Source organism: Falco naumanni, chromosome 7 (genome assembly GCF_017639655.2).
Source record: "Falco naumanni isolate bFalNau1 chromosome 7, bFalNau1.pat, whole genome shotgun sequence".
Taxonomy (NCBI): domain Eukaryota; kingdom Metazoa; phylum Chordata; class Aves; order Falconiformes; family Falconidae; genus Falco; species Falco naumanni.
The window spans coordinates 42052441-42072326 of NC_054060.1; the positions used below are offsets into that span (position 1 = coordinate 42052441).

Sequence of the window (19886 nt, forward strand, 5' to 3'; positions counted from 1 at the left end):
TGCTAGCCAGAAAAAACATAACCTCTAGTCCATCAGCCTTCATTAATAGCAACTTAATACAAATATCCTCTTCCTAAAGACAACAAAGTGAAGGTGTTATGTATAGCTTTATTTTCCTTCTCAGAAGTGAGATGTGATAATGAGCAGTGTGGTGGCATTGCTCTGACATAGTTTTAGAGCTTCTAGTATCGGTTCTACACTGGCTGCTGAAGTTTGAGGCTAGTGGCCTTTTCACAAGCTCAGCTACCCCACTGAAGATACACTGCTGCATGTCCATGCCTTTGTCTAGTGCGCAGCCATACAGGAATGCATCAGGGCAACTAATATCCAGCTGCTCAATCCTACAGGGGATGGCAAACTTCATTCTAAAAGTTAAGGACTAGAAATATTCCAATGGAATATGTGTCCTACCCATCCTCTTTTTCCAAAAGCAGACTGTGCATTAGCCATGTGGAACTATGCAATAGGAATTATTAAATCAGATGTTTTAGAGCCAGTCACCTAGCCAACTCCATCACTAGTACAAAACTGGTTTTGAACTATATACTCCAGCTCTGTGCAGTTCAAAGATACTCAAACAATGAAGCTTCATAACCTTAGGTAGTCCACAAGTTAAAAATGTTGCAGTAAGAAAATTGTTCCCCTGTTCATTCATCTTGAATCTCCTCAGAAAGCAGTCTCCCCATCTTTCAAAGTTCCAGCTTAAGCTTTGACCCTTTCCATGCCTGATCTTTCCCACTCATGGACTGATCAGGTTTTGCCTGTTTGTCTCACACAGTATTTCTTCATAAACCAATGCCTACTGCTCCTCTATTTTTGCTTTTCCATCAGTTCTGTTCCACAGAGTGGTAGCTCCCAGGTAGCACAAGGGTGGGTGCTCCAGGCTTACCACTGCCAGTATACACCACACATTGCAGATTTGCATCTTGTTTATCACTCCACAAGTGTCGCTTGTGGTTTTGATAGAGCAAAAAGCAGATTCTCATTCTACTGCTACCACGCAATATACCTTTGACATTTTGTCTGAGTAAAGGTATTTCTGAAAGATAAATAATTAGCAGGTTGTTGCTACATAAGATTACAGTTCCTCTGTATAAATCAGCTATGTGCCCGACTCTCTCTGTGGTATTTGGGCATGCCTTCCAAATGCAGGTGCAGTCAGAGAACTGGGAGCTTACAGCTCCCCACGAGTCCTGCCTCTTACTTTTTCTAGTGTGCAGATGAAAAAATGCCACAAAAAAATGCCAGCCAGTTTGTGAGGGGTGGATTGGATTTCCAGACTCTTCTTTTTCATTCTTTTAATGCTTGTTATTCGTACTAACTACTCCTAGTATCTTTAGCAGTCAGGTTACGTATTTTTAGATCATAGGTTACATTCTTGGAGGCATATGTTGCTGTTATTTAAGTTTGCGCAGAACTTGGAAAAGCTCACTGAGACACCACCATGGTATAATGATTGTCCCTTTGGGGAGGATTCACTTACTAATACCACTACCTACACTCTACATGTGAACGTCTGAACCAGTACCCCTAAACTCCTTTTATAGCCAATGATGGACTAATCAATATCGTCAGTGGAGTTTGTCATGAGTCATCTCACCCTAAAGCAGACACCTACATCTAGCCAGATGAATCAACTGAACTCCAGTGAGTAAGTCTCCATTGTCTATAATGAGAAGCCAGACATGTTACCCATCTGTGGCCACCTACAACTACATGTAGCTGTAATGAGTCCTACTTCACCATAGACTTATATCTTAGAGTTGTACTCAGCGGTCTGTTGGGAGAAAGGTGTATTGACAAAGATTGTGAAGTTGCCTTCCTGATTCTTTGTGATGAATCAGATCCACAAGTTGATTGCCTTCAACTTGAGGGATAAATGTTAGTTCAAGCCAGCTGAGGATCTGACCCATTCAGTTCATAGTCATGTATCAGGGACTTCAACCACAGTGAATTTTTCAGGCAGATTTTTTCATGTAGTATGAATTTCAATCAAACCAAATAACTCCTTTCTTAAAATAGATTGATATACCTTCGGTCAGTCAGTCAAGGCTGACTTCAAAGTTTCATGACTCTTGCAGCAGTGCAGAGGTGGGCACTAGCACAGACACAGATGTTCCTGAGTAAGCTTATCCCTAGTTTTAAAGAAAACTTCGTACCTGTTGGGACACCCTGGCCAAACCTGGACTGCTGTACATGGGTCTCAAAATGTTAAAAAACTTGTGTTCCCATACAGGTCTGAAAAAAAGGGGTGCTTGATTTGGTGGTATTTGCACTTTGCTTTGAGATGAAACCCTGTTCTCCGGTCAGCAAAGTGAATAAAGACCTGGCCTGAGCTGCCAAACTGCAAATTAAACCAGGCAACATAAGTAATTACGATGTGACAGGTAGACTGATTTTGGTCCTGCAGCAGAAGGAATTATTAGCTCTGTGTTCCACCTGCTCTGATCTTGGAAGAAGAGGGAACTTTCTAATTCAGCAGTGAGTAAAAGGAGCTAAAAGAAGAACAGACTGCTGCACAGGAAGCCGAGCATGGCCTCTGCTCTTCCTGTGTTAAAAGCACTGTGCTGCCTCAGGGCTGGCTGAAAGCAGATGGGGCCCTGGGTTGCTGCTTTCCAGGGCAGAGAGCAGGAGGAGAATTCCTACTCGCTGAAATCTGGTCTGAGCAGCCCACAGCTGGGAATTCCCTGTCAGAAAAACTTTTGAGTTTGCAGAATGTTTGTCTTTGCCAGGTGGAAAGTCAAAGTGATCTGGGATCAGTTAATTTTGTTGAAGAGGTTTCACATTTTTCAGTTCTAAGTGGGTCTACAGGATGTTGCATTCAATCTCTCCAGGTCCACTGTCATCCAGGAGTTAGATTGTAGCATTCACCTCCCCTTAACCTCCTTTTCTGGTCTGAATTCACTGGGGTACATTTCCTTAATTCCAGGCCAGTTTTCTTCTGACCAGCCCCTAATTTGCATTACTGATCATATATATAGGAGAGGGAACTGGATGCACAGGAATGAAGTCAGCTTTTGACCTACAACCTGCCTGCAGTAGTACTCAACATGAGAAAACAGCAGAGCTGGCCAAAATGCTTTGGTTAGCATAGCATACCACAACAAAATTTCTGATTTCATGAATGTCAATCTTTTAAGACATGTAGGGGTTTTTGAGTTATTTCCCTGAGTCTTGATTTCTATCACATAAAATGACACAACGGCATTTCCTGCAACCAAGAAATTCCAGCCCTGAGCTGAGGTGTGACAGGCAGGTAAGACACCACCAGCATTGGAAGGAGATTGTGTCTTCTATGTGTTTTTTAAGGGGGCATGCAAGTCTTTGATCTATACCAAATTTACTCTCGAACTTAACACAATTGTTTTAACAAAGTTACCACAAATTCCCCTATATGTGTCCAAACCTTCTCATAATGCCTGTAGACAGTGAGAGGTACTATCTGCCTTCCGCTTAGGCTTAGTGCTGGGGTGGCTTCTTGCTCTGCTGTTAACATGTTTAGGTTGGTCATTGAACCTTGCTGCATACTGTCCAAGGGATGACCCTGAGATGAGGCTCAGAAGGGACAGAATTCCTGCATGACTACTCCAAGGCTGTTGTCAGTACAAAATAAAGCAGAACAGCTAAAAGCACCTTTGGAGATTCTGAGTTTATGAACAACCACAAGTTATTGCAAATTATTGTCTGGCTTCTCTCCAAACATATGCATGGCTGGTCATCAGCTCATCAGTATACAAAGAAAGCTCTTAAACTGGCAAGGCAGATTCCTGAAGGAAGTGGCTTCCTGGTCTATCTTTAAAAATGCACCCTGTCTGCAGGCCAAGGGCCTAATGTGTGCATTTAGTGGTTGGCCTGAGGCCCAAGTTATATTTATACTCAGAGCACATACTTCCTCACATCGAAGAGGCATAGTAGCGGCTTCTGGAATTTACTGAAGCATCAGTACTAGCATTCTGTGTGTCCTTCTCAATTTAGGCAAAACTTTGTAAAAGCCAAACCAAGAGACTTTTCCCAAAGAGCCATTCCTAGAATTTACCTTAAGTTGCTACAGGCTGGGTCAGAGCTCTGAGAGTTTATGGAGAAGTGTGTGAAGACCTGTGCAAAAAGAACATTACCCATAAACCAGCCACTTACAGATGTCTGTTTTCGGGAGTTACGGAGCTTAAAATTAACCAGGTAAAATTTTATAGCTGTTATTAGTGTAGAGAATTTCACAGTCGCTAACCAGCCCCCATTCTGAACACAACCTGCAGACAGCTGATACCAAACACACTGACCATCACTGTTACCTCCAATCTGAATGTTACCACATCAACTGTACCATAAACACTGTTCCCTTAATACATGGAGAAGGACCAGTGAGGGACACCATTTCAGTAGGAGTGCTGTACCTGGGTTTCCCTGAGCCATAGAGTCATAGATGAGTTTGCAGGACTTCAGCAAGATGGCAATCTTCTTTTCTGGGGAGTAGGCCTTGTGCATGGTTGTGAACTTGTGAAGGATCTTTTCCAGCACAACAGTTTCAGGCACACTGGTCGTGACACCTAGGTCAGTGGTAGTTGTGTTTTGTATCACAAGTTGGTTCTCTTTTAGCTGCTGTAAAGATCCGTCTTTGTTGTGGATTTCTTTTAAGTAAGAATCAATGGCTTCTTTTAGAGGTTTCAGAACACATTTGTACAAAGCCGTCTCAGCAATCACTTCTGCATAGAGAAGGGAGAATACAAAAGTCCATGAGAGATAATTAACATATTAGTAGAAGTGCAAGTAAAACTCCTAAGAAAGCATGTGGTTGGTTATTCATGCACTACTGCATAGCTGTGAGCAGGGAACAGAAATTACATCCCAGAAAGTAAATGTTTCATTACCAAGTCCAGAAGTCCTGAATAGGCTCGAGATGAACATCAATGTGCGGTATCTGCCGCTGGAGCTGTAGGAGAGGTCCTGCTACCAGCAGCCTGTCTTTGCCTGACTCCTGGCTGACCAGCATGGCACTGTCAGGCAGCAGGAAAGCTAACTCTGTGAAGAGATGAGGAACCTCACCTAACTGTCCTTTTTTTTACAGCCCTGCCCTTACAGATGTCCATGTAGGATTCACCTCATGTCCCTTCCAACATATCTCTCAGACCTGTTTGAGATATTTGCTTTGGGATTAAATTAATTGCATCCTCAAAGTGCCCCTTTCTCTGCAGTGACTGAAGAGGGGCTGTAACCACCAGCTCAGAGGCAGACACCAGCATCAGGTCTGAAGTTTCTCACCCTTACCACTCAGGTGACTCTAATTTACTGATACTCAAGTCATCTCTTACACCACCTGTGGATGAGGAAATAGTCTGTGTGGGTTGAGAGTTTGCTTAATATTTAGCAGGAGGCAAAAGGAACCATGAGAGACTGTGAGAAAGTCTGTTGTGTGACTCCAAGAAACCAGGGGCAGAGCTAGAGGGACTGCAAGGGATCCTTTTGTCACCCCTGCACTGAGGCAAAAAGGTCAACGGCAAAAGAGTTCATTTGCTTAATCAGTGAGGAGTGAAACAGAGGGCAGTAACATTTATGTATACAAAATGCAACTTTTTTAAAGAATCCAGAGAGTCAGCCTGAAGCAGGGCAAATTCAAATGGCAAATCTTACGTGGTGGGAATCCCTGGCCTCCACAGGAGAAGACAGTCCTCCCTAGGCTGACTGGATCATACCATCCTGTTAAGGAACTGCCAGTGAACAGGGCTAGATTTAACTAGGTCTGTCTGTGTGAAGGTGGGGGGATCCTTGCACAGATGCAACTCTACCAAGCAGAAGAACATTTCTTTCTGCCTCCTCTCCACCTTCCCTAATCCAGACTCAAGACAGACTTCTCTGTGCTGACACCCCCCTCTGCCTTGAAGAAAGGGGTTATTGGGACAAAAATTGCAGGTGTTATATGAAGTGCATGAGAAGTGAAACTGTAGCTCCCCCCTCCTAGATATGGCAAGGGGCTGGCAGCAGGTCTGTTCTGCTGCAGAGACTGCAGGATCAGGTGAAGCCTTTGCTGAGGAGAAAGAAGTCATCAGGGCCTGCTGAGACTGACAGCTGAGTGCCTCTGGGTCCTGGCTCACCACTTAGCTGGGTCCCACCTAATACTGGAACTGCATGATCCACCGGAATCCCTGGTCACTTCTGTGGTTGGCCATGTTCTGTGTTGGGGGTCTTCCAGCTCCCAGCTTGCTTTAAGGCAACTTAGAGATCTCATAAATAGTGCTGCATGGGTTTTTGGTCCTCAAGAAACAGTTTTAAGTCAAGACTGTGTGAGTGCACGCATGCATACTTTTTCTGGCTGTATGGTTTTGAGTGGGATAAAAAATCCTACAGGCCAGTGCATTTCTTAGCAAGGAGGGAAGTAGCGTGTTACTCCCTCACAGAATATTGAAGGAGAAGCAACAAAACACTTCTAAACAGCCAGAAGTATTATTTTCCTTCTCCTCAAAAGCAAACTACGTCTGTGCTAAAGAGAAGTGAACTCTGCATTTTGGAGCCAGCAGTGGTCTTGTAGCAGGCAGCTCTTCCACACCTCTGAGCTCTGAGGAGCACAGAATAGGATCGAGTGACTCCTCCAATGTGCCAGTCAAAATCATTGTAGTCTTGTCACTCCTTGTGAGATAGTGACTGACCCCTGATGTGGCTGCTACATGCAGGGAGTTCTCCATCCTCACTGGAGAGCGTGGGGCAGTGGATGTGGAAGGCCATGGGGAGCACAGCTGTGCAGGGGGAGTTGGTCTTTTGTGTTTGAACACAGCTCTGCGTGTATGTGCCTATGCGTACACACACATATATACACACAGACTCAGATTTGTATGTGTGTATATGTATATGCATATGCATACATACATACATATATGTCTCTTTTACACACACATACATCTTTTCTGCTTAAACTCTTCCCTTTAAAACATTCATAATGCGATTTTCCCCCTCATTGGTCTCCCAGTTTTTAGAGCTGCTCCTCCAATTGCTGGCAACCACAAAGTAGACTTCAGTTTGCACCCCTCAGCTTTTAGGAGATGGTTTATAATTCTGTAATGCAGAACCTATGTCTCTATAATCCCGTCTTCCTCCTCACCTTCCCAAATCCTGCCTGAGGATGAGTAAAGCACAGTCACCTACCTAACTGTTCCTCGGTATAGGAGGTTGGGTCTATCAGAGATTTCAGCTCGGTGCTCTGCACTAAGTAACTCTTCAGCTGCGTCATCATCATCCGGATTTCTTGCAGCATCTCTGTGCTGGAGCTCTGCTTTGCCATCATCTCTAAACTGTACACTCGGTAGTCCCGCACCAGGTTGCCAAAGTATGAATCCTTGTCCTGTGCCAACTCTACTATCTTCTTCTGCAGCTTCCTGTCACTAGACAAAAAGACTGTGAAGACATTGGACAAGCTGGCAAAGGACAGCCTGTTCTTGGCCTTGTCCAAGATCACAGACCGTGTCTTTTTACCAGATGAACTACTCAGCATCTCCAGGTCATCCTCTGTGCTGCTGGTGGAGTAGGAGTCTGGCTCAGACGCTGATGCCTGAGCTACAGTGCTGCCTCCTGGGCCTTCCAGGGACGAGTGTGAACCTTTCAGTTCAGCTGAGCTGACAGATTTGCGGCCATGTCCTGATTCAGTCTTGGTGTTTGTGCAAGTGGCACCACCTGCCACTGTAGCTGAGCTGCTCTTGCACAAAGCCTGCGCTGTGGCAGTCTCTGCCACTGTTCTTTGCTTTGACTGGCAGGAGCTTGGGATCTTTGGTACCTGGGAAAGCCTCTTTCTTCTTGGTGGTGGGATAGGAGGTGACTTTCCTTGCTGAATAGCATTGCTTTGTATCCCAGGCATGTCCTCCTTCTTCTTTGCAGGTTCGGGCTTTGTTTCCTGAAATTGTGATACAGTCCTTTCGGGAACCTCCCCAGGCATTTCTACAGCCTTTTTGCACAGCGACCTTTTATCTTTGCTCTCTGTACTTGTGTCTTGTTTTTCTTCCGTCTGTTCCACTCGCAGCGTTTCACAACTTCCAGGCTTACCCACACAGCCCTCCTCTGAGGTCCTCTCACACAGCCGCCTCCGTGGGGGGACAGAGGGCTGGGAGCCCTTCTTGGGACTCACTGCCGAGGGCTCATTGACTGAGTAGCTCTGCTTCCCTTCTTCTTTATTGTCACTGCCCACAATTTTCATTTCCTTAATGCTCTTTCCTAGTGGCTGAAGAAGCAGCTCGTTTTCTTCACAGGCAGTCATGGGGTCCTGCAGGAACTTCAGAGATTTCTGAATGAGAGCTTGAGAAGGTGGAGGTGGAGGGGGGCGGCGGGGAGACCTCCTTTCAGTGAGCGTGGTGGCAGGGGGAAGATTGGCACTCACAGGATGGCTTTTAGGAGGAGGTACATCCGGGGGAAAAGAATTACTGCACTCTTCTATAAAAATAGGATTCACGAACCACAGCCTGTCATTTCCTATTGACAGCTCAATTTCACATGAGCAGTGGTTTGTGCTGCTTGCAAAACACTGGGTAGATCTTAGGCTGTCTGCCTGGGCAGTGCTGAAAGCAGACTCTATTGCAGGGTGGGATAATGCCTCTCCTCTTCTTCTGTGGTTTAAGGAGGAATCCCAGAAATCTGTCAAAAAAAAAAAAAAAAAAAGAATGAAAGAAAAGAAGAATGAAAAAACTCTGAGACAATTTTAGCTGCTACTGGTATGTAGAAGTCCTACTTTTTGTTAAAAGAAATGGTGCACAAGCTTTCACACCTCTGCACAAAACAGTGTGAAGAAAGGGTTGCTTGTTTTATGTGTGTGACATGCTTCAAACTAGGGGAAAAGCTCAGAACGGTGTCTTCAACTTGCTTCGCCAGGGCCCCATTCTCCTGTCGGCTGCACTAGCATTGGCCCCAGCCCATCACATGGAAGGGGGTGCAGGGCTGAGCTGGCCAGAGCCCTGGGCAGCATCTGCCTGCGACTCTTCCTAAAAACAAGCACCGCAGGAAAGCTCAAAGGAAATTCCAAAACAGAGCAAAGAAACTCTTCAACTAAAGCCAACATAGAACTCAGTGACGAAACGCATTCAGATAAAATCTCTACCTTGCCCACTGCATCCCCAAAGACAGGCCACCTCTTCCCGTTTTGCCCCCTGGTGCAGCCGTGACTTTTTATGGCTTCCTGCTTGCAGCCAGCAACACGCTGTTGCTGGAAAAGCTGTCTTCTTTCCACTGCTGCCATGACCTGCTCTCTGCAGGGCCCTGCCTTTCCCCCTTGGTGCCCTGAGTCCACTGCTGGCCTTCCCTCCCTCTGACAGCGATCTGGTTCCCTGGGCCACAGCCAGCTGTCCCAGGGACAGGGACTGTTCCCTTTCCTCCGGTGGGTGCAGGGCAGGAGAGCCAGGCTGACTCCTTGCTGCCCCTCTGCTCCCTCTAACCAAGCATTTCTATAACATAGGCACAGAGTAAGCCATGCACAGGTGAACTAAAAGGCTGTCCATTCCCATCGGGATAAAACTGCTGATTTAGCCTCTCTCTAAAAACTGTGATAGCCTAGGTTAGTGTCCATGGCTAATTTGGCTTTACAAGCATATCAGCATGTTTTCTTAGGGAGGTCTGAGGTTAGAACAGCTTTATTCTCTGATTTCCTACCATGAGAGGGAGGAGAACAAAGAAGCTTAAAATAAAGTGTTGCCAGGAACAGCAGAACACTTGACAACAGAATTCAGGAGTAGATGCACAGAAGCAACTGCACTATATAATAGCATCACACTGCCAACTCCCTCACATTTGAGACTGTCTGGGGTATGATTTCCCTTAAATGCTCCAACTCTTGCTGGGTATCAGCAAATACAGGGCAGTGGCAGTTGCTTAAGTCAGAATATAATGCTGTGGAGTCTCATGGGCTGAGGAAATGGTGAGTAAACCACTCTACAAAAGGGAAGTTGGTTATTTTTCTCAGCAGCGGTCAGAATAAAACACTGTGATGGACAGGCAATGCTCCCCTCAGACTGCGAAGGACCATATGAGGTGGTCCTACCAAGGGTTACACAGCTACTTCAGAGAGGGCATTTCCCAGCCCAGCCACACTGTGTCATACAGAAGGAAATGCAGCTTGATCATCTCCTATTGCTGTCCTGGATCCTCCCTTAGCTTACACTCTAGGAGGGATAATTGAGCAGTTCTGTGAGGCTTCAGCACATCTGTGGTGGTATGTGCTCTTTGTGCAGTGCAATCACGCTAATTCTGCCAAAATGCCTTCTGTACCAGTGAGGTCAGGACTACAGGGCCTGCAGTACATCCTTTTTGACAATAATACATAACAGCCAGATCCCTCGTGGAACAATCCAGCTTGCAGGTAGACATCTTACTTCTACACCCTCAAAAACATGCAACTTTGAAATAAATAAAAAGCAATATACAAGAATTTCAAACAATGCTACCTTTCCTTTGGGAGTGCCACTTTGGGCAGCACTTATTGCTCGTGTACCCATTTGTACCCACAACATTTTGTTCAAGGAAGCAGTAAACATTAATACATTAATTAAGCCTGTTTGATTTTACTGAGACAGCACAGCACTCCAAGAAGCTGGCATAACTTCCCAGGAAATCTTTACACAAAAGCAGGATTTCTTGTGTTGTCAGAAACTTTCCTGGCATGTAATGACCTGTGACAAGCAAACCTCCAAGCATCACCACTTTTATGACCACTAGTGTACAGGAGAGGAAGAAGACTACAACCAATATTGCTTTGCTGCTTGTGCTTTAGTTAATCCTTCCTTTCAGAAATTGCTGGAGACTGTTGCCTGAGTCAGGATTTCCTCTGCTGGCTCAAATTAAGCCGAAGGTTGGAGAATCATGATATTCTTCATACATTTTAATCCAAATTTTTACACTTCTTATAATAAAATTAATAATAAGCTTGCAACTTGCTATCTCAAGTTGCAAAGTACCTTTCTTTAAGCAGTAAGTGCTGGCTGGATGCTCATACTCAAGGATGCTTTTACAAATTGGAACATATTCAAAATAGGGGATGCTAAATGTGTTAGAGGCAAATCCGATGGTCAAATTCAACAAGCTTCCTGAACTGAAACCCATGGGGTTTGCCCATGCCTTCTGGGAGGTACAATGCAGAAGATCCAAAAATAGATCTGTAAAGCCCCAGGGTGCTCTAGTGAGTATCTTTAAGTGAGCTAACTCTTCAGCTTTTACCATTGTTTTGCTGCTTTCAACAGCTGACGGAAAACTGAAAAGCAAAGTAGTATGAGAGTGGCTAACTGTAATTACTCAAGTGGAGAGTGTTAAATGGGAAGGAATAGGGATAATTCCTTTAGTTAACAGAACTGAATTTCCCAGCTCTGTAGCATTACACATCTGATCTAAAATTTGCTCATTTGGTGCTGTCACTAAAAATAACATTCCTTTTTGCATCTTATTAGTGTGAGGCGAGAGAACATGCTGGGACACTACATATTTCTCTACCAACTAGAAATCCTGCAAGAGAAAGCAGAAATATCAAAATTAAAATTTATCACATTTCCATCAGCATTACCCACACACATCATAAGGGGAAATTGCAAAAGTGTTTTCCTCTTTTCATATACCTCAGATGTCAACTACTTCCAATGTGTAGGCTACTCTTGAAAGGCTGTGCCATGCTTCCAGTGTTGAAAGCCCCAGCTTATACAGTGGGACTGTAGATCCCATGCCCTGCACAGAAGTCCAAGTGGAGGTTTATGTCCAAAGGGGCAAGAGACCTTTTTTCAGTGTGCTCGTATAAACATGAAGATCATAAGCATCTTCTCTCTTGCATTCAGGCCTCCTCAGTTATTCTGAAGACAATAGTTCATCTATCCTCTAGTTGCACTGTGTCTGTGTGAGGCACCATGGTTCTCACAAGTCTGAGCAAAACTCCGGCTGCTTTAAGGGACTTACCTATCCCCAGACTAGAGATAATTTCAAGATCTTGAAAGCTACTGGCTTCTAATACTGCTTGTGGTAGCTTCAGGGTGAAGGGCAGCAAATCCCTGTAAAAAAGAAACACAGTGAAAAATCAACAAAAGAACAAACCCCACAATTGTTAAGAATTCCTAATTTTATTGTTGGTTTTCATGATTGAAGTGGCATGCAATTTCATCCCTGTTCTGCCAAGTCCTGGATGTTGTCAAAGGGAGATCTCGTGGCCAGTAAGGCATCATGTACATTGTGCCAGCCTGAGTTGCTCTGATTTCACAAGAGATCACCAGCTCCTGTGGCGATGCTTTGTGCCATGCCACTAGCTTAAACATTGCATTTTGCTTCCTCCTCTGGAAACAGCAGGAACGCCTCTCACCTCAAGGAAGGCCACAAGGGTTGAAATACCTTCCCATGAAAACTGAAGCGTTGCAAATGGTAATTATTGCAATTAGAAAAGCCATTCTTTTTGGTGTGGAGGGTATTTACAGTCCTTTTTCTTTCTGTTTACCCCTCTTTCCCTATCTTGCTTTCCCTTTTAAAAATCAGTGTAAGTGTAAGGCATGGGGACAGAGCAAGACACAGTGGGGTTAGGGAAGAAGGACTCCTCCTGGGGAAGGGTAACCTCTGGCTGGAGAGACAGAAAAAGATGAAGTGCTACATGGCACTGAGAAAACATATCCCTCTACTCTCTGCTCTGAGACTTCAGACTGATTGGTTTCTCGAAAGATGTTGTATTTTCACTGAAAAAAAGATACAGTCTCTCAAAGGACGTTAGTTAGGTTTCACTGAAACACACCCTAAATCGCAAATAATTTCATGGAACTCCTGGGTTGCCAGTGAACTGTTCAGGTTTGCCTCTTGCCCAGTGACAATTTGCTAAACCTGCTCCTACCTCAATTCCCATTCTAACAAGGACTAGAAAAAACATTAACAGTCCCTAAAAGGTAGGAAGGAATGGTGCAGGATCATTTTACACATTAGAAAATCTAACAAAAAGTCCTGCAAACTGCAGGAAATTATTTTAGAAAACGCAGGCCTTGTGAGCAGGTGTTCTTTGCTACACAAATGCACACCCCAAAAATGCATATGACTGCAGACCTGGGGAGGACTGATCTGTTGACAGATGAAAGCAGGGGGACTATTTTTGCCCTTATTAACAGACACATATTTTATTGATCCACTGTGTACTGCAAGGGTTCTCCCTGCACCACTGAGCACTCTGTTATCATATTGTTTGACATACACTGATGTGATCCCAGGATTATTATTTTTTTTCATGGCAGATATCAGGTTTAAAAGAGGAAGAGGATCGATGGACACTCTGCTTGCTTTGTTTGTTGTTATATGTATGAACAATTCCCTTTTTTTTTTTTAAATTATTATTATTTTTCAGTTTTGGTAGAAAAATAAGTCTAAAAATCAGGAAACATTAAGACATTACTCTAATAGAAAAAAATATCTGGTTTTATTCATGGGGTGGCAGCTTGCAGATAAACCATCAAGTCACCTGTTACTTACAGATGTTATTTTTGTGATCTAGGGTAAATCAACCAGGAAAGACTTTTGAGAAAAGCCCATCAGCCGTGATAAGCTGTTTCCAGCTGTTTATAGATGACTATTTACTACAGCCCTGAGAACAGGCCTCTCCACTCACCATCACGGACAGCTCCTGCCAGAAAATGGTATGTCAGTGCATAAGCAGCTTTTTTATTACCTGCTTCTATCAGAACATTATTCCCTATTTACCTTGTCTGTTGACAGTGACCTGAGAAATCATATGAACCATGTGAATGTGTATTTGACACTGAGAAGTAACATCTGTAACAGGAAATAACAGAAAAGCTTTTCCTTGTTTCTGAGACTCTTAAGCCATGACCTTTTCTGCAGGAAAGCAGAGGTGAGCATATTTTCTCTCCCACCAGCCATTTGACTAGAAATGCTCAATTTTTGTTTGTATATGGGCTCTTACTCGCTTTGGTAAGGCAGAAATCTTTATATGGGCCCAGGGTTTAATTTCTGCTCATTCTACAGGGTCTATACACATCTAGATAGCTAAATGTCTTTTCATTGATGAAGGTGAGACAGAGTGTGGTCCCTTGTGTGCAGGCAGGTGTCCTGGCCCAGCAGCATTGGAAGTCAGCTGGCTGCAGAAGCAGCCCTCAAAATAGAGTGAATGTTACCAGCTGGGTAAGCTGCAGCACACTGTGTCATACCATAGATAGACTGTTCCCACTCTGTGACCTAACCAAGTCACTAACATGACTGCCTTGTAAACATATCCTGAATCTGCTGTCCTCTCTTAAATGGAAATACCTACTTTAAGAGTCATCTAAGTTTCTATAGAGGAGGTCAGAAGTTTCAATCCAACCCCAAACTAGGCCTGTTGCAACAGGAATGTTGTGGAGATATTGCTGCAGTGTGCTTGGCACAAACTCACAGATTAGAGGACACTGCAGACACATAGTTATGCAGAGGGACTCATCAGCTGCTGATCAAACCTTGCCCTAATGAAAATGACCTTACAGGTCTTTCCCATCTCTGTGCCCGCTACGTTTGGTATTTCTGTACTGAGCAAACAAACAAGGTCTCTTCATTATTGCTTTATTTTATTTTTTAATTTTGGCTAAAGAACATAAATTGTTCCAAGACTACTCTCCTTGACAGGTTCCCGATAAGTGACTAAGTGCTCTGAGTCACCCACAGGCAACAGTCCGCTAGCAGGTTTGCTAAGTCCCTGCCAGGTGTGTGTGTATGCTTAAAGCTGCTTTAAATAAGAGATGGTTAATCCAGGACCCTTTTCCCTGCTCTCCTAGCCCTAGTCCAGTGCCTCAGTCCTTTGTGGGTGCAGCCCTACAGACCTTCCTCAGACAAAGCTTCCAGCTTCAGGGACCGCTGTGGTTATGGTGTGCCTGACTAGAAACTGGGTGGCCTAGCCTCATCAGAGATACTACTATCTGAAATAGCTCCTGCTCTGACAGGTTAGAGGAAACTGGAGGCAACAGCAGGGGATGTGCTGTGATTGGATATTGGGGAAAGGCAGTCCAGAGGGGAGAGTAAAGCGACCCCTCCATGGAAGCAATGAATCCAACTCACCTACTGACACAGTAGAAGGCAACCAGTTTGAAGACATCCTCAAATACAAGGACAGATCCTTCCAGATACAGGACTGATGAAAAACAAAAAAGACAGTCAGCAACAGTTTTCTTTGATCTGTATGGTGAAAAAAGCTGGTGGGTTTGGCTCACACATCTTGCATTCTGTGATTGTCCAGTATTTGCATGGACTAATATGAAGAAGCATAAAGAACTGGCTTCAGATGGCCAAACACAATGAGATTCTTCAGGGAAACACTAGAGAAGAAATGTCTCAGCCTGGCTTTTGGAATGACTAGCTCAAGATATTAGAGTATTGTGACAGTAATAGCAACAATGGGAAGAAAAAACCCTGGGTCACCTCCAAAGGGTTTATTACAAGTCCATCTGTCTCTAAGGATGTGCATATCCGCAATACATACGGGGCTGACCTTGTGACTCTCCATGCTGGAATCTGGTTTGGTCTGGATGGACAAAGTGCTTTGAAGAAAAAAAAAAAATAGAAATTACTGGTTCATTGCTACATGTGTGGGCTCTGACCTGGGTCACGCAGGCAGTATGAGCACAGCCGATTTGTATCTCCCCTGTCTTCACCCTCCCATTGTGTTTTACAGCAACAGCACTTTCCTTTAAGTGGCAAAATGCAATCTACACTACATTACAGCTCTTCAAGATGACTCCACGCTATGGCATTGTGTAGCCCAAATCTCACACATTATAGAGCTTTTGGCTGCTAAGCTAGAAAAAATTCACCAGATGGTGGAGAAAATTTTGCATTGACCAATAACTCAAGAAAGAGAGAAAGAGATGGATCTGCAGAATTGTCCATCTTTGCTTCAGCTTTACAGTCTCATGAATTGTCTGTGCCCATATATACACAACACACCATCACAAACAGAAATTGACAAGTTTAAGGAAATCTGCTGTGGATTCTCAAAAATGCGCACTTACTGGTGCTAGAGAACTGGAGCCCCAGAACTGCACCATTCCTGCCACAGGAGCACACTGGGAGTCCTTGGGGAGCAGCACCAGCTCACACCCACACAGCAGTGCCTGTAACTGCTCTGCATCTTCCTTCACTCTGTTTTCTAGACCACAGTTCAGAGCTGTGGACATGAAGCTCAGCTATCATGATTCAGCTTCCTCAGTCTGCCATGATTCACAGCCCTGTGAAACATGTCCAGCTCCTTGCCCGGCCTGCCTGCTTGTTCGTTCCCATAAAGCAGGGCCTCCAGTACCTGTGGGAAGGAGACATCCGCCTGGCTCTCCTCTCCCTTGGCTCTCTGCGCTGGCTCTTGTTGTCCAGCCAGCAGAGAATCCCACTGGAAGGAAAGGCTCGAGCTTGTCTCTTGTTCAGCTTCACAGTTCATTCCCCAAACAAGGTATTTCCTCCTTTTACTTCTCCCTTTGTCCTACCCTAGGCCTGGCAGGTCGCTATTTTGGGCTGAATATACCGATGTGGGTATTTTTTAAAGAGGCAAAGGCTGTGTAATTCTCAGAAGTCGTTCCTAACATCAATTGGTGTTGGATCAGCATGAACAGATCAACCTTAGTGTGTGCACTGATACCAGACTGCAATGTGGAATTTAACATGTACTTCAAGCAAAAAAATCTCTTCCCTTACTTTTCTCTCACAACTGGAAAAATAAATGTTTGGCAAGATTTTTCTTCCTCCATAATAAGAATCATGTTTCAGTCAGGAATTTTCATTAATCATCTACCACGAACAATTTCTATAGTTTGAAATTCATCTGCTTCGAAGCTCTGACACAGGAAACAAAAATAAAGACAAAATCCAGTGCTGTTCCAGAGAATGAACCAAAACCCAAGAGTCTGAACTCACTCGAATCTCCAGCAATTAAATAAAGCCCTTTGTGCGGACGACGGTTTTAAGGGCTTTTTTTCTGTTAAGAACCACATGTTCACTTTGGCATCCTAGCTGCAGGTGAAGGTTAGAGAGCAGCTGCACCTGTACATGTTTACATACATGAGCAGATCACTTGGATTGGGACTAATGATTGTTTCTGTGCCAGGAAGCTCTGCCATTTGGGAGCTTGAATTTTGAATGAATTGGGAATGAACAAAAGAATATTAGTCTAAGCCCCTCAGTGTCAGGAGTATCCACACAGAAGCGCCTTGTCACTGTACAGCTACATCTCCTCCCATATATAGTTAAATAGCATAAAACACCACAAATCCCCAGAAACTATATAGGTAAAGCAGTTTAGGTACTGGAGCTTAAGGACAGGAGTTTTCAGTAGGGTGTATATAGAAACTGCAATGTTCTCAGTCTGCTCTGAGAGGTCATAGAAGGTAACAAAATCAAGTGTATTTGTCAGCAGGCTGGAATTCCTCACACAGAGACCCACAGCTCTGCTGGGACATTTTGGGTGGCCTGCAAACAAGTAATAGAAAAACACTGCTTTAGATGGATCATTACTTAAAGTACTAGCACCACCAAGGCCAATACTCTGCCCAAAATTTATTCTGAACAATGAGAGTGTCAAGCAGCCTGTGCAGGACTACCATGGCCACTTGGACCCGCTCCCAGCATAGCACCCATAGGGAAAGCCTTACAATCTGCTGTGGGAAAGGTTTTCCTTGGGAGAAACCATAACACTTTTTCCTTGACCTATTTTTATCTAGACACCTGCTAACTGCCAGCAGGCATCGCCGGTAAGTAGAGCTTCCTGACCGCTTTGCTGTTTGGTGGCAGATGATGGGTTTGGTATGGGAGCATCTCTTGTGGGAATGGTTGTCATTCACTTGTGGAAACCATTAGCTGGGTCCTGCTGCACGTTTCTGATTCTTGGAAAGATGCAGAAAATAGCAAGTTTGTACAGCTAAAAGGACTCTGCTGACTGTTGGGGACAACATATACCTCCCCCAGTGCCACTACTGCCCTCAAGGCACCCTGCTCTGAGAAGACAGTCTGGAAGAGGTGCTTTTTTCTGGCTATGGATGTGTTGTGGGTAGCTGGGGACATTTCACTGACATAAGCACTGCTACTCAGGGAGGGATCATGATGTTGCCATTTATAGGAACTCATGACTCTGGCAAAATCTAAAAGCAGACACTTTTCTGCCAGACTGCTGTAATCCTGCTGAAAAATGCAGAGACAAAATTCACCTTTCTTGAGCCCATAAAACTACACTCAGAGTACCTGAAGAGCAAGGAAATCTCTGTGTCTCACCAGAACAGTGGCAGGATGTCAAGAATATGATCAAAAGCAACAGAAAAAATAGGCTGGGTTCTGTGGGCCAAACATACTGCCACGGCATATTGTTTTTTACCTGATATTTAGAGGCCCACAGAAAAAAAGTCACCTTCAGGAAATAAAAGGGGAAGTGATTAGATCAACGGGCAATTCTGAGCAGTCTGAAACAAAGATATCAGAATTAACAGAATTTTTTTCTATGGGTGATGGAAGCATTACTAATATGAATTAGTAGTTCACTGTTGACCATACTCTGTTTTGTCTCCTTGTGCAACTCAGTAAGTGAACAGGACACGGCCAGGTTATGAACTGCAATAAATACTTACGATTGTCTCATCTTTACTATACCAACATGATCTGAAGAGTGTCATCTTTAGGCACTAATGGGAACTGGCTTCATGTTTCCTTTACTTTTTAGATGTCCCTATCATTTCTCCATGCAGATGCTGATGCTTTTGAGTCACACTGTCCGTGAACATTCTGCTTTCCTTTCCTCTTGATTTTTCCCCACAGAACTGTGTTTGCTAGTCCTGTTGTTCTGGTCACATGGACAAACCACCCTGATTCCCATCTTCTTACTGCTTACATAGGCTCATGGGACCCAATTACATCAGCTTGTTCTTCTCTACTAGTGCTCTTAGTCCTATTCACTGTTTTTGATATCTGTATAATCCTGCAGAGACATCTGAATTCAAAGATATGAATTCCTTATTCTGCAGCAGCTTTGTTGATAGTTGTGAGAACTCAGAAGTACTGCTTGGACAGGCTCTTATCTTTCCAGATTCTGGGAACTGTGACATTTGTCATCATGGGAGTGATTCCACTTGTCTATCTCTATTTTAAGATTTAAGATTGTAACTCCACAGTCTCCTAACTAGACTTCTCACTGGTGTATCCCTCCTTTGATATAAATCTCTGGCTTGATAACACAGTTGCCATGACCTTGCTTGCACTGGCCTTTGCAGTGAGCAGCGGCTTTGCTGCTGTTCTGCTGCCCTCAGCCCTTTACTCACTATGAAGATGGGATGCCTCCAAGACAGAGGTTACTGACTTTCTGCTTCCAGATGCTGCTGTTCCTTAGCTGTTGCACGGATCAGGTTAGCATATTCCTGTCCCTGGGTATTGTAATAGAGGACTGCAGTGACTACTGTAGCCCCAGGCTGTTGCATTTGTCGTGACACACTACATTCATTGTACCTGACACACTTTACAGAGATACATGAGAGCATGGCGTAATACCTTTTAGGTTATTGTTTCAGTTCCCGAGTGCATGCAAATCTCCTTCAGGCCCTTATTCATGCACTAGGCTGGTGGTGGTATTAAGAAAAAGACCTTCAGCTAGTTGGAGAGAAATTTTGAGTACATTGGAGGAAGTCCTTAAGGTATTTATGGTGTCCTTCTGCAACAGCTCTGTTTTTGAAAGTTCCTAGTATCTGTCCCTAACATTGTTTCTTGTATTATTTTTTTTATGATCTTCTGAATGGTACTGTATGGCTTTCAAGTGTTGTGTTCTTGTAAACACTGTCACTGTTTTACCTGTTTTCTCAAGGCTTTTTCATTTCTTCTGTAATCTGATGCCTCTGCTTTTTTTAACTGAAGTCTAAGCTGTAGTTTCCTTCTACATTTGCACAGCTCTAGACTGTCTTGGGCAACCCTGG

The 19886-nt window shown here is 44.1% G+C and overlaps 1 protein-coding gene across 1 annotated transcript in view; it reads right to left on the reverse strand.

The window, feature by feature from the left end:
* LOC121091111 (ras and Rab interactor 3-like) overlaps nt 1-19886 on the reverse strand; it is a 179473-nt gene that overhangs the window by 15433 nt on the left and 144154 nt on the right. Inside the window, exons 20-23 of the mRNA XM_040600344.1 lie at nt 15013-15085; nt 11899-11990; nt 7132-8607; nt 4392-4700 (exon numbers count right to left, since the gene is read on the reverse strand). Of these exons, the coding sequence (XP_040456278.1) occupies nt 4392-4700; nt 7132-8607; nt 11899-11990; nt 15013-15085 (1950 nt within the window). The remainder of the gene's footprint in view (nt 1-4391; nt 4701-7131; nt 8608-11898; nt 11991-15012; nt 15086-19886) is intronic.